The sequence below is a fragment of the Oncorhynchus mykiss genome, chromosome 8 (assembly GCF_013265735.2).
Source record: "Oncorhynchus mykiss isolate Arlee chromosome 8, USDA_OmykA_1.1, whole genome shotgun sequence".
NCBI classification, from domain to species: domain Eukaryota; kingdom Metazoa; phylum Chordata; class Actinopteri; order Salmoniformes; family Salmonidae; genus Oncorhynchus; species Oncorhynchus mykiss.
The window spans coordinates 25614832-25629942 of record NC_048572.1 but is presented as its reverse complement, the minus strand read 5'-3'; the positions used below and the strand labels follow the sequence as shown (position 1 = coordinate 25629942).

The 15111-nt window shown below is 45.0% G+C and overlaps 1 protein-coding gene across 3 annotated transcripts in view; it reads right to left on the bottom strand.

The window, feature by feature from the left end:
* Positions 1 to 15111, bottom strand: part of LOC110529687 (RAC-alpha serine/threonine-protein kinase) — a 44048-nt gene that overhangs the window by 22045 nt on the left and 6892 nt on the right. For 2 of the 3 annotated variants that reach the window (XM_021612124.2, XM_021612125.2), the window contains exon 2: positions 5708 to 5893. In XM_021612124.2, coding sequence (XP_021467799.1) covers positions 5708 to 5753 — 46 coding nt within the window. In that variant the 5' untranslated portion in view covers positions 5754 to 5893. Of the gene's footprint in view, positions 1 to 3318; positions 5054 to 5707; positions 5894 to 15111 lie in introns of those variants that run through there. The other variant, XM_036985170.1, reaches the window with a different exon arrangement.

Below are 15111 nucleotides of genomic sequence, written 5' to 3'. Positions count from 1 at the left end.
AACAAAGTGGCATAGTTTAAAGTGGCTAGTGATACATGTATTACATAAAGATGCAGTAGAAGATAGAGTACAGTACTGTATATACATATGAGATGAGTAATGTAGGGTATGTAAACAAATAAAAGTGGCATTGTTTAAAGTGGCTAGTGATACATGTATTACATAAAGATGGCAAGATGCAGTAGATGGTATAGAGTACAGTATATACATATGAGATGAGTAATGTAGGGTATGTAAACATTATATTAAGAGGCATTGTTTAAAGTGGCTAGTGATACATTTTTTACATCAATTTTTCCAATATTAAAGTGACTGGAGTTGAGTCAGTATGTTGGCAGCAGCCACTCTATGTTAGTGGTGGCTGTTTAACAGTCTGATGGCCTTGAGATAGAAGCTGTTTTTCAGTCTCTCGGTCCCTGCTTTGATGTACCTGTACCAACCTCGCCTCCTGGATGATATTGTTGTCCTTGATGATCTTTATGGCCTTCCTGTGACATTGTGTGGTGTAGGTGTTCTAAAAGGCAGGTAGTTTGCCCCCGGTGATGCGCTGTGCAGACCTGAATACCCTCTGGAGAGCCTTACGGTTGTGGGCGGAGCAGTTGCCCTACCAGGCGGTGATACAGCCCGACAGGATGCTCTCGATTGTGCATCTGTAGAAGTTTGTGAGTGCTTTTGGTGACAAGCCGAATTTCTTCAGCCTCCTGAGGTTAAAACTTACTACCCTCTCCACTACTGTCCCGTCGATGTGGATAGGGGGGTGCTCCCTCTGCTGTTTCCTGAAGTCCACAATCATCTCCTTTGTTTTGTTGACGTTGAGTGTGAGGTTATTTTCCTGACACTACACTCCGAGGGCCCTCACCTCCTCCCTGTAGGCTGTCTCGTCGTTGTTGGTAATCAAGCCTACCACTGTAGTGTCGTCTGCAAACGTGATGATTGAGTTGGAGGCGTGCATGGCCACACAGTCGTGGGTGAACAGGGAGTACAGGAGAGGGCTCAGTCATTTAATGAACTCTCTATCCCTTCCTCTCATCGTTGTGTTGTCTACATTCCTCTCATGTGCCGGCGTATGTGGTGTGTGTGTATCTAACCTAAAGTAGCCTAAAGTAGCAGGCGTAAAAGTGTATGCATCTGTGTCCGAGCCAGAAAAGAACAGGCACAATGGATTATGGTTAGTGTAGTTAATTGCCACGTTTATTTGCTGAACTTGGTTGCTGAACTTGGTTGCTCAAATAAAACAGCTCCCTTCAGCCCATCTTCCCATATAGTTCTTGACTTAATTTATCTTGTGAATGATTTGATTTCTCTCCAGAGAAACGGTGCATTGGGCTCACAAAAAAAACCTAAATGGAACTTAAGTAATTGATCAGACGTCGGTCAATTGGCTGTTTAATAACCGGAAAAAAACATTTGGTTAATCACTAACCACTACATGCTCAGGAAAAGCAGTTTCTCTGAGAAATGTGTCATTGGAGTCACAAAATAAAAGCCATAGGGTGCTCTGACTGTGTGCTGCTGTTGTGGGCTGTGGTGTCTGGAGTGATGTTCTTTGGAGTGGAGTGGGGTGGTGACCACAGGTGGCCTTTCCTTGTCTTCCTCTCTCCTGAGGGTCCCAGCATGGCTCTGCTGGCACTCTGGGACTGGGATGTGAGGATCTAAGGGAGGTCTGGTCAGACCTATCTGACAAGGGGAATGTGCTGGTGTGGGTAGTGAGGAGTTGCACTGGGTCTGGTTACTGAACTCTTGTGCTGAGTGTCTGAATTCTGGGAGGTCCACTATGAGAAGCTGTGGTACTGCTGATGAGGGGATGTGAGGGTGTGGTAGTAAGGGTTGTGGTAGGCCCCAGTTGTTCTCTCATAGGGTGGATGGCGCTATAGCAATTCTATGACTGCTGACATAAGTCAACAGTGGCTGAGCATAGTGGTGCAGTGACAGGGAAGATAAGAGATACCAGTGCAGTCTGGGATAGGAGGAGGATGTGGTTTCAAAGGAACTGTGTGGCTTATAATAAGAATCCACTTCCTCCTGTACCTCCCCCACACATACACACTCGGAAACACACACCCACACACACACTCGCTCTGATACACGCCCACTCGGGGACACACACCCACACACACACACACACACAAAGGCCTAATCTAATTCAGCTCAGCCTACAGTGTGGTAACCAGGCCCCTCGAATAGGCAGTTTCTTCTAAAAGAGGCAAACACTGTACACTATTGTGTTGTATGCATGTGAATAGCTACAACAGCAGCAACTCAAACGAAGTACCACCACCTTTATTGGGGGAGCGATCATCCATGTATGTGTATGTATATATACAGTGGAGAGAACAAGTATTTGATAACCTGCAAAATCGGCAGTGTTTCCTACTTACAAAGCATGTAGAGGTCTGACATTTTTATCATAGGTACACTTCAGACGGGCCTGGACATGCGCTGGCTTGAGCAGGGGGACCTTGCGTGCGCTGCAGGATTTTAATCCATGAAGGCGTAATGTGTTACTAATGGTTTTCTTTGAGACTGTGGTCCCAGCTCTCTTCAGATCATTGACCAGGTCCTGCCATATAGTTCTGGGCTGATCCCTCACCTTCCTCATGATCATTGATGCCCCACGAGGTGAGATCTTGTATGGAGTCCCAGACCGAGGGTGATTGACCGTCATCTTGAACGTCTTCCATTTTCTAATAATTGCGCCAACAGTTGTTGCCTACTCACCAAGCTGCTTGCCTATTGTCCTGTAGCCCATCCCAGCCTTGTGCAGGTCTACAATTTCATCCCTGATGTCATTACACAGCTCTCCGGTCTTGGCCATTGTGGAGAGGTTGGAGTCTGTTTGATTGAGTGTGTGGACAGGTGTCTTTTATACAGGTAACGAGTTCAAACAGGTGCAGTTAATACAGGTAATGAGTGGAGAACAGGAGGGCTTCTTAAAGAAAAACTAACAGGTCTGTGAGAGCCGGAGATTCTTACTGGTTGGTAAGAATACTTAATACTTCAAATACTTATGTCATGCAATAAAATGCTAATTAATTACTTAAAAATCATACAATGTGATTTTCTGGATTTATGTTTTAGATTCCGTCTCTCACAGTTGAAGTGTACCTATGATAAAAATGACAGACCTCTACATGCTTTGTAAGTAGGAAAAGTGTATCAAATACTTGTTCTCCCCCACTGTATATATATATATATATATCACTGTGAAAAGAGTATGCCATGCAAATTGCTTGTGAGCAGAATGAATGCAAGGGTAGACAGTTCCTATCTATACTTTGAGATAGACAAGTGGGTCAAAACATCAGTCAGATATCATACCTGTCTCTGAACTCTTCCTTTCAAGCACAAGCACAGACGACCGAGTGCGCCCGTCGTCTTCTGGTCAGCGGTCCCATTTGCAAGCAACTATGAACCTTATGCTAGGCCTCGGTAACACAACAATGTGGTACAGTAAGTGCTGTGTGTATCCCTTTGATAACTCGGCACACATTTCTCATCCATATGTAAGTGTTAGGAGGAGCCACCACTACCAGTATGTCTCTGCCTTGCAGCCACTCCTCAATATGTGTACCCGTCTCCTCTGCAACGTTTGCGAACGGAATGCTTTGATCAGGCAAGAGTGGCAAACTATCGCAAGCCACATAGCCGCAGGCTAAAGGGTGTGGCTACTTTGCCATATCAGGAACCAACCAGCTGCCAGGACACTAAATAGTATTTAGGCTGAGGATGGGATTTAAGAATAAGCCTTTCCAGTTGTGAATTTTGAGTCCAGGAGTCACATCCAAACCACATTTTTCTCCTACCTCGTGTATGACTCATTTGCTTGGAATCAGAGGACTCCGAGCCATGCTGAGATATTGGCAAAAAAAGGGAAAGGTAGATGCGTTCCAGGGAGTCCAGATGTTTTCCTCCGAGCTTTTCCATTGGTTGACTTACACCTTGGTTGGAGGCCCTGCCGTGTTTCAATGTGAAGAGTCCCATGGAGGTCGTCCTAGCATCCATCCGTGGCTTTGATTATCCCTGGAACAGTGGGAAAGTCCAAACTCGGTCTGCAGTGATGGAACCAATGCCCTTCAGAAATCGCTTAAACCCAAATAGTTGACCCACTTCATGCTAAAATACAGCCCTATCTGATGAAAGCAAGAAACCTGGCATAATCGGGTCATTCAGGCTACAGTTATATACCTTGCTTCAATTACATACAAACCAGTTCAGCATATTGTCAACCATACAGAGGAGACATGATGCACATTGGCATGTTTAAATTAGGTGACTGGCATACAGTGCCTGAATGAGCATGACCCTCCTAACCTAAAGTTGTTGTATAAAGTTTGAGAGTGACAGGTGGGCAAAGCATGAGCATTTTTAAAATGCACTCCGAGCTGAAAGAGCCTGACAGCACCACCCTGCAGCCTTCATGGTTTCCCATGGGTGATGTCACCATGGCCACATCGAGAGAGAAAAAACATCTCCCCCCAAATCCCTTGTGGGCAAAACAGGCTTGCCGCCACACTAAGCGGCACAAATCCAGCGTCGGCTGCCTTCCTTTTGAACAGGGCCCAGAGCCATTCCGGGTGGTGTCTGTCTGCATAGCTGAACTGGGATGACCCCCAAACTCCTAGACACGGCGCTACACTGTCCGACTGTCCGAGGCTGGAGGGAGGGAGGATTCTCCCGTAATAACCCATTGGCCTTGCAAACTCCTCAACCGTCCAACTTCCACAGAGTGTGTAGGAGTCTTACTGCTGCTGTCGCCCTCCACCACACCCTTATCCCTGCTCCATTGCAGAAAGTTAAGTTGCGCCTCTGTGATTGAAAAAGGGTGTTGTACACAACCCAATAACAGAATTCACTCGGAAATATCCCGTGTAGGCAATTAGAGGATTTCATATGTGAAAACAAACATAAGTGGCTGAAACCATCGTTTGTCATTGTCAGTCATTCTCTGAACTCCTTCATTTTGCAATCCGTTCTTCCCCGTGGCTACAGCTGTGTCGAGGTGAGGCGGCGTGCGCTGGCGACAGTTCAGTCATACAGTGGGGGGTGTCATCCTCTTTGTTTATAGAACACAGAAAGGGTCAAAGGTGAAGCAGGTGCAAGTGGAAAACATGCACAAGGTTTGGCTTGGGTCACAGCAGAGACCCGGAGTTCAACCTACACACAGACTAATCAGAAACAATAGAAACGGTTGAAAAACAACCCTTTGAAGTTAATAGTGCATTTCTATCCAGAAAAGGGCAAATATTTTGTTTCACCCACCTAAGTCCTGATATAACCTATACTAGTGTGTGTGCACTAACAGATTTGTTATGAGGATGTATTCACAGGCCTTAGGTGTCAGTAACAAACATTTTATGGACCTTCGTAGAGGCAATTAAATACTTCAGAACAGTAAACATTCTTATAGACCGTAAACAATATTGAGGACCATAGACATTGCATTACTTGCATTGTAGACCTGGTTATCTATGAATGGAGCTGAAACAACAGGAAGCAATCTCAGGAATTTGTGAGACGACTTTATCTGCCCATTTAGGTCCAAAAACAACAGGTTGGCTAATTGAAAAAGATGCAAAAATGACCAGAAAAATCAACAAAGAAATCTACACTTATTTTATATCAAAACAGAGGAAGAATCAATGGAAGATTGTGTGATTTCCAAAGCTTAGTTAAGAGGGTGGGGGAGATTGAGGGAATATGTATTTACCTCGTTTGTGAAGCCATCCCTCCTTCACAATGACTACTTCGCCCATGGTGGTCTGCGGAGGAATGGGGGTAAGGGGGAGGTTCTGTCCACTGAGGGAGTCCCACAGAAGGAGAGGACACTCTGGTCCCCTTCACTCAAATCAGAAGCGGTCTAGTGCTGGGGAAGGTTTCAGACAGCACTGGTTACCTATTGGAGTAAGACAAAGAGACAGGCTGGATTTGAACTAGGACACCCTATTACACATTTTTCAATGCTGCATATATTAACACACCACAGGCAGTGATAAAGCAACATTAAAAGACAAAGAAACAAGGACTACAAATGGCAATCAGTTATTATTCCAGAAAATCATTTACTATACAATTACAAAGCAATTATTAAATCACTATGTAACAAAATACAATGTTAGAGTAATTACAGTTTTACTACACATGAATAAGGACAAATTCATGTAGTGTTGCCACTTCTATCTGTATTTTCTGTAGCGTTGCACCCTACTGAACAAGTGTCTGGTATTTGTAATTATAAACTGGGTGGTTCAAACCCTGAATGCTGATTGGCTGACAGCCGTGGTCTATAAGACCGTATATTTATTTTTACAATTACGTTGGTAACCAGTTTATAATAGCAATAAGGCACCTCGGGGTTTCTGATATATCGCCAATATACCACAGCTAAGGGCTGTGTCCAGGCACTCCGCATTGCATCGTGCGTAAGACCAGCCTTTAGCCGTGGTATATTGGCCATATACCACACCCCCTCGTGCCTTATTGGTTAAATTAGAAGACAGGGTCTTTACTCAGATGGCACCAAGACACAGAACTATGCAGACCGTTTAGCAGCTGTCATATCTTTCTACCTTGTTATGGCTACCACCCCCACGTATCCCTCCATATCTATCAACAGTGGAAATATTGCACCAAAATTGCCCCTTGGATATATAGCCTACTTTGTGCAATGCCAAATAAGATAATTTAATACGTTTAAGTGATAATGCCCTTGAAGCCGGTGTTTGAAGGATATATTGGCACGGGTGTTGTTAGGCCCCAGACAAAGTCGAGGGGAGGCAAACCGAGTTACCAACATATTCAAATAAAGATCAACATATTTTCATTAAAAAAATGTTTTTGATAAATGTATTCATACTATTTCATCCTTCCACAAGATATAGTCCCGACACAGAACTAGAGTTGCTACCCAAGCCAGCTGGTCATTCGTTCTATCGGTTTGGTTGCCAGAGACGCAACTCAGTCGTTCAGTCTTTTTGTACTGTATCTATGGACGTGACCCAGTCGTTCAGTCTTTGTGTACTGTATCTATGGACGCGACCCAGTCGTTCAGTCTTTTTGTACTGTATCTATGGACGCGACCCAGTCGTTCAGTCTTTTTGTACTGTATCTATGGACGCGACCCAGTCGTTCAGTCTTTTTGTACTGTATCTATGGACGCGACCCAGTCGTTCAGTCTTTTTGTACTGTATCTATGGACGCGACCCAGTCGTTCAGTCTTTTTGTACTGTATCTATGGACGTGACCCAGTCGTTCAGTCTTTTTGTACTGTATCTATGGACGCGACCCAGTCGTTCAGTCTTTTTGTACTGTATCTATGGACGCGACACAGCCGTTCAGTCTTTTTGTTCTGTATCTATGGGCGCGACACAGGTCTTCATTCTAAATGTTCCATTTCCATACTGGCTGGCAACATTCTTATCCCTTGCTTGCTAGCTAGCCAACTACAGCTAACTTACAGTCATGTCAAACAGTGCAGCCAGAACAGTAGCTGCATTTGTTTAAGCAGTTTCCTAGTGACATTTATTTGGATGCATCCATAGGCGCGATTTCACCAGGCATAGAAAATGTGCTCTCCCATCAGGACACTGTTGTTCAGAGGAGCTAGCCAACAACACAACTAATACAATCACTTCAAACTGAAGCTGGAAAGACTACAAGCTAGCTGCACTTCGTTTCATTTTCTTTTCTCAATTTACATTTTTTTGTGTATATATATATATATATCCATAAAAATTATGCCAGCTGTTTCATGATTTCGAATGGCTAAGAAAAGCTGCCTGCCTGTCTGTCTCATCCCGACACGTTCATTACTATGGGACAGCTTGAGATCGAATGTCAGAGAGCCAGACAGCTAGGTTTATACAAACCTCCGCTGTAGAAAACAAAGTGTTAGTCTAAAAATAAAATGTGAGATAACGTATTTTTATAGTGGAGATCAAGTTTACAAATTGCCTGGCTGGGCTGATGAGACAGTGGATTGTGCAGTCAGATGGAACAGAAAAGACACCGGCTGAAATGCAGTTTTAACCAATCAGCATTAGAACTACCCGTTGTATGAAATTAAATAATAATCAAGGTGGTTCACAGGTTGGGTGTTCTGCTGTTGGACCAAACTAAATCAGGTATATTCAAGGAATTAGGGAAATTTCAGATTTCCATTGGTAGGCCTAAAAATTATAATATTGTGCTATAACTACACTATGATCACCATGATTAATATTAGTGCTAGGCTAAAAAATAAAGAGAACCGTTGCTGAGCCTTGCGGAGCTTTATTTGTCCTAATCCTCTGGTTGTTGAAATCCTGCCCCTTGACTGCAACCCAATGATATTATATTAAATGACACCCCTGTTCATCAGAATGATATGACTAGCCATGAAAAGAGCTTATGAATGCATTGGCAGAAGATCTGTACGATATAGAGAGGGGTTAATGCAGGTTCACATGATTTAATATGGCTTCAACAGACAGCAGGTGCTGTCTAGCACAGCAATATGCCAAGTGTTTCTACTGCTACTGTCAAACTCTGTATGGAAATGGATGCATTCCAGATATACATTTTCTGCACGTCTATACAAATTACAGGATGGTTATAGCATGTTGATGTGGTTGTGCTGAGATGGTAAAGATGTCATCCAATGACTTCAAGGCACAGGGCTGGGGAAGGAGGCAGCAGTTCTGTAGACGAAGCCCAGACAGAACACCCCTCCCCACTGCACAACACTACATGCTCCATCTAGCAGCTAATTACATAAAACAACCTGAAACTGTCTTTACTATGCAGCTTCATGTTTTTGATCTACCGATCAAGTATCATTTCACCTAGGATAAAAAATAACAGATGCCCATAGTGAACTGTTCAGAAGCCCAAAACAAACAGACATGAAAGACAGGAGGAGCAAGTATGTTTACAAAATGGCCATTCAGTCGATCGTAGCCTAGCTGCTAGCTGCTACTAGCTGCTAGCCATGTTCTGATTTCTTAATTTGAAAACCTCTCTCCAGGCCTATTGCAACCATCGGTGGTCACCAAATTATATCCAGGGGAGCTCCAGTTGAACCATCAATACAAGTGCTAAGTAACTATCCAGTGAAAATGTACTTTTAAAAGTTCTTATTCTGTTAACTCATACCCATATAAATGTTGTTGACTGATCCTGTATTTGTGGCCAAAGCATAAATTGAAGAAAAAACACACACAAAAAAAACACCCTAAACTGTATATAAAACAGACCATTAAAAAAATATTTGCTATTTCCTCATAAAGTATTTCATACTCCTGAGGAGGATGAGCTGGCCAATCAGCCTACTATCAGTATAAATATTATTTTATGACCAGTATACGCCCACACCATTCTGTTGTTGGGATACGCCCACACCATTCTGTTGTTGGGATACGCCCACACCATTCTGTTGTTGGGATACGCCCACACCATTCTGTTGTTGGGATTCGCCCACACCATTCAGTTGTTGGGATACGCCCACACCATTCTGTTGTTGGGATACGCTCACACCATTCTGTTGTTGGGATACGCCCACACCATTCAGTTGTTGGGATACGCCCACACCATTCTGTTGTTGGGATACGCTCACACCATTCTGTTGTTGGGATACGCTCACACCATTCTGTTGTTGGGATACGCTCACACCATTCTGTTGTTGGGATACGCCCACACCATTCTGTTGTTGGGATTCGCCCACACCATTCTGTTGTTGGGATACGCCCACACCATTCTGTTGTTGGGATACGCCCACACCATTCTGTTGTTGGGATACGCCCACACCATTCTGTTGTTGGGATACGCCCACACCATTCTGTTGTTGGGATACGCTCACACTATTCCAACACGGAAAAGCTGCTTTTAACATACATCATCCCAAAAATGTTGGTAAGGAAAACTATTTCACTCATATAAGTCAAACTTCATAGAAATCTGGAAACACTGGACAATTACTTTAATAATTTGTATTAATAGTAATTTCTTATCAAGAGGGGAAAATAAAACATCCCTGAACTGTCCACATCTAAAATGTGTAACTAAATCAAGCAAACATGAGATCGACGGATCTGCAGGTTTAGTCTTGTGGGTTTTTGGTTGCAAGCAAGGCTGCTTAAAGGCTGTCATCTCCCATTGGTAAAGTTTGAAGAAATCCTGCACTATGCAAGGTGGTTGCAATTGGCCAGTCAAATCTAACTAGTTAGGCTACCCCACAGTAACAACAACAACAAAAGGTGAATTGCAAAATATTAGAAATCTACACGTTATTCTAAAGCCCTGGTAGGGCTTCAATCTGTGCAGTACAAAGGGGCAAGCCAAGGGTCAAGAGGTTGTGTGTATGCAATGTCTCGTGTAATGAGTTGCCTGTAGGAGAGAGCGAACAAACCCGGAGGGGTTCACCAGGAGGTCGTACACAGCTCCCAGAGGCATGTTTTGTCTGCGTTGAGGCAAACATGAAGTTAGAGACCTTGCAGTGACCTTTTTTGCTTGCTGCCTTGCAGTACATGGAGCCCCACTGTCAAACCACACTCATGTTGCACAGCACAGAAAGAATGCTGACAGGACTAAGCAGAGGTTAAGGTGAGGAAGCCAGGAAGGGGGAGATTGCGAGACAGTGTTTTTTCAGTGATTAGACTTTGTGGGAAACTGTCCGTCAACATAAAATGCACATTTCCATAGGATGTACAAACTCACTATAGGTCAGACTACATCCGTTGTGATGTTTTAAGGCGCACTGAAGACATATGTAGTCTTCAACAAATCAGACAGGCCCCTAACTGTACAGTTGTGGCCAAAAGTTGAGAATGACACAAATATTAATTTCCACAAAGTTTGCCGCTTCAGTGTCTTTAGATATTTTTGTCAGATGTTACTATGGAATACTGAAGTATAATTACAAGCATTTCTGTCACGTCCTGACAATAGAAAGCTTTTATTTTCTATGGTAGAGTAGGTCAGGGCGTGACTGGGGCTTGTTCTAGTTTATATTTTCTATGTTGGTGATTTGTATGATTCCCAATTAGAGGCAGCTGGTTATTGTTGTCTCTAATTGGGGATCATACTTAAGTAGCATTTTTCCCACCTGTGGGTTATGGGATATTGTTTATGTTTAGTTCCCTGTTCACACTGCATTGTTGTCACGGTTCATTTGTTCTTTATTTGTTTTGTATTTGCTTGGGTTTCACTTTATTAATTAAAAAGTATGTGGAACTCGAAGTACACTGCGCCTTGGTCCGACCATCACTATTACGAACATCGTGACAGAATATCCCATCTACAAAAGGACCAAGCAGCGTGCCCAGGAGGAGGAAGTATCCTGGACTTGGGAAGAGATTCTGGATGGGAAGGGATCCTGGACTTGGGAAGAAATCCTGGCAGGACAGGATCGCCTTCCGTGGAAACAGACGCAAGAGGTGAGGGAAGGACAGCGATGACACCAGGGTTCGCGGCCACGACGCAAGCCCAAAAGACAGCCCAAATTGTTTGGGGAGGGGGCACACAGAGTGGTCGGCGACGCTGAGGGTTGAGTCAGAGACTGAGGAGGAATATTGTGACAGATTGAGCGAGGAGTGGTCAGAGAAAGTTGAGGGGAGTGAACCAGAGACTGTCAGTGAGTTGAGGGAGAATGTGGAGGAGAGAGAAATGAGAGTTATTGAATTGGTGGAGGTTGCACGACATTTGCCTTAAGGAGCATGTTATCGATTTAAAGCCACCTGAGTCAGCTCTCCGTATGTTAAAGTTCCGGTAGAAGTGATGCCGGCTATACGCACCAGGTCTCCAGTACGCCTTCCCAGCCCAGTACGTCCTTTGCCAATTCCCCGTACTCGTCCTGAGAAGTGTGTTATAGTTCCGGTACAATTGATGCCGGCTATACGCACCAGGTGTCCAGTGCGCCTTCACAGCGCAGTATGTCCTGTGCCTGCTCCTCGCACTCTCCCTCAAGTGCGTCTTCCCAGTCAGGTACGTCCTGTGCCTGCTCCTCGCACTTTCCCTGAAGTGCATGTCCCCAGCTCAGTACGTCCTGTGCCTCCTCCCCGCACTCGCCCTGAAGTGCGTGTCACCAGTCCGGTGCCACCTGTACCGGCCCCACGCATCAGACCTCCAGTGCGCCTCCCCAGTCCAGTATGTCCTGTTCCTGCTCCTCGCACTCTCTCTCAAGTGTGCCTTCCCAGTCAGGTACGTCCTGTGCCTGCTCCTCGCACACTTCCTCAAGTGCGATTTCCCAGTCAGGTGTGTCCTGCTCCTGCTCCTCGCACTCTCCCTCAAGTGTGCCTTTCCAGTCAGGTGCATCCTGTTCCTGCTCCTCGCACTCGCCCTGAAGTGCGTGTCACAAGTCCGGTGCCACCTGTACCGGCCCCACGCATCAGGCCTCCAGTGCGCCTCCCCAGTCCAGAGCTTCCGGCGATGTTTCACAGTCCGGAACCTCCTGAGACGGTCCACGGTCCGGAACCTCCTGAGACGGTCCACGGTCCGGCACCTCCTGAGACGGTCCACGGTCCGGCACCACCTGAGACGGTCCACGGTCCGGCACCACCTGAGACGGTCCACGGTCCGGAACCTCCTGAGACGGTCCACGGTCCGGAACCTCCTGAGATGGTCCACGGTCCGGAACCTCCTGAGACGGTCCACGGTCCGGAACCTCCTGAGATGGTCCACGGTCCGGAAACTCCTGAGACGGTCCACGGTCCGGAACCTCCTGAGACGGTAAATGGTCCGAAACCTCCAGCTCCATGGCCGGAGCCTTCCCCTGCGCCGATGCCCAGTCTAAACACGGCTTCCAGTCCAGCTCCAAGGCCAGAGTCTTCTTCTGCGTTGGAGGGGTACTGTCACATCCTGACCATAGAAAGCTTTTATTTTCTATGGTAGAGTAGGTCAGGGCGGGACTGGGGGGGTTGTTCTAGTTTATATGTTCTATGTGGGGTTCAATGTTTGATTTTCTATGTTGGTGATTTGCATGATTCCTAATTAGAGGCAGCTGGTTATCATTGTCTCTAATTGGGGATCATACTTAAATAGCATGTTTTCCACCTGTGGTTATGGGATATTGTTTATGTTTAGTTGCCTTTTCGCACTGCATTGTTTGTCACGGTTCGTTTGTTCTTTATTTGTGTTGTATTTGCTTAAGTTTCACTTTATTCATTAAAAGTATGTGGAACTCGAAGTACGCTGCGCCTTGGTCCGACCATCATTATTACGAACATCGTGACAATTTCATAAGTGTCAAAGGCTTTTATTGACAATTACATGAAGTTGATGCAAAGAGTCAATATTTGCAGTGTCTTTTTCAAGACCTCTGCAATCTGCCCTGGAATGCTGTCAATTAACTTCTAGGCCACATCCTGACTGATGGCAGCCAATTCTTGCATAATCAATGCTTGGAGTTTGTCAGAATTTGTGGGTTTTTGTTTGTCCACCCGCCTCTTGAGGATTGACCACAAGTTCTCAATGGGATTAAGGTCTGGGGAGTTACCTGGCCATGGACCCCAAAATATTGATGTTTTGTTCCCCGAGCCACTTAGTTATCACTTTCGCCTTATGGCAAGGTGCTCCATCATGCTGGAAAAGGCATTGTTTGTCACCAAACTGTTCCTGGATGGTTGGGAGAAGTTGCTCTCAGAGGATGTGTTGGTACCATTCTTTATTCATGGCTGTGTTCTTAGGCAAAATTGTGAGTGAGTCCACTCCCTTGGCTGAGAAGCAACCCCACACATGAATGGTCTCAGGATGCTTTACTGTTGGCATGACACAGGACTGATGGTAGCGCTCACCTTGTCTTCTCTGGACAAGCTTTTTTCCGGATGCCCCAAACAATCGGAAAGGGGATTCATCAGAGAAAATGACTTTACCCCAGTCCTCAGCAGTCCAATCCCTGTACCTTTTGCAGAATATCAGTCTGTCCCTGATGTTTTTCCTGGAGAGAAGTGGCTTCTTTGCTGCCCTTCTTGACACCAGGCCATCCTCCAAAAGTCTTCGCCTCACTGTGCGTGCAGATGCACTCACACCTGCCTGCTGCCATTCCTGAGCAAGCTCTGTAGTGGTAGTGCCCCGATCCCGCAGCTGAATCAACTTTAGGAGACGGTCCTGGCGCTTGCTGGACTTTCTTGGGCGCCCTGAAGCCTTCTTCACAACAATTGAACCGCTCTCCTTGAAGTTCTTGATGATCCGATAAATGGTTGATTTAGGTGCAATCTTACTGGCAGCAATATCCTTGCCTGTGAAGCCCTTTTTGTGCAAAGCAATGATGACGGCACGTGTTTCCTTGCAGTTAACCATGATTGAGAGAGGAAGAACAATGATTCCAAGCACCACCCTCCTTTTGAAGCTTCCAGTCTGTTAATCAAACTCAATCAGCATGACAGATTGGGGATCAATCTGGATTGATCTCCAGCCTAGTCCTCGTCAACACTCACACCTGTGTTAACGAGAGAATTACTGACATGATGTCAGCTGGTCCTTTTGTGGCAGGGCCGAAATGCAGTGGAAATGTTTTTGGGGGATTCAGTTAATTTGCATGGTAAAGAGGGACTTTGCAAATAATTGCAATTCATCTGATGACTCTTCATAACATTCTGGAGTATATGCAAATTGCCATCATACAAACTGAGGCAGCAGACTTTGTGAAAATGTATATTTGTGTCATACTCCAAACTTTTGGCCATGACTGTACATTTGATTTGAAGTCATGTTTTTTCACCCAGAATGGAATGTACAGTGTAATGAATCTCAGATGGACCTATAGGCAGACCAGAGGAATTGCTTTGAGATGATCCAGTGATAGCGAGGGGGGTGCAGCAAGGGCCCTATTGACTGGGACTAGCCAATGAGAACAGAGACGGTAAAAGGTAGACTAATTCCAGATAAAAATCTTGCTGCCCCCAGCATACACCCCTCTTCCTCCTTCCTCCTTGCTACACACACACACCCACCACCCATCAATATCTGGTAGGGGTGGGCATGAATAATCAAGTACTCAAAGAGACGTCAAAACTCAATATTTAACTAGAGATAAAAAATCAAAAAAATGTTTTAAAGAAAGTCTAATACCGTAAAACTATTTGGTCAAAATGTTGTCTTGACCAAAACGTTCATTTACTTTAACTCTAGTGTTCCATTTGT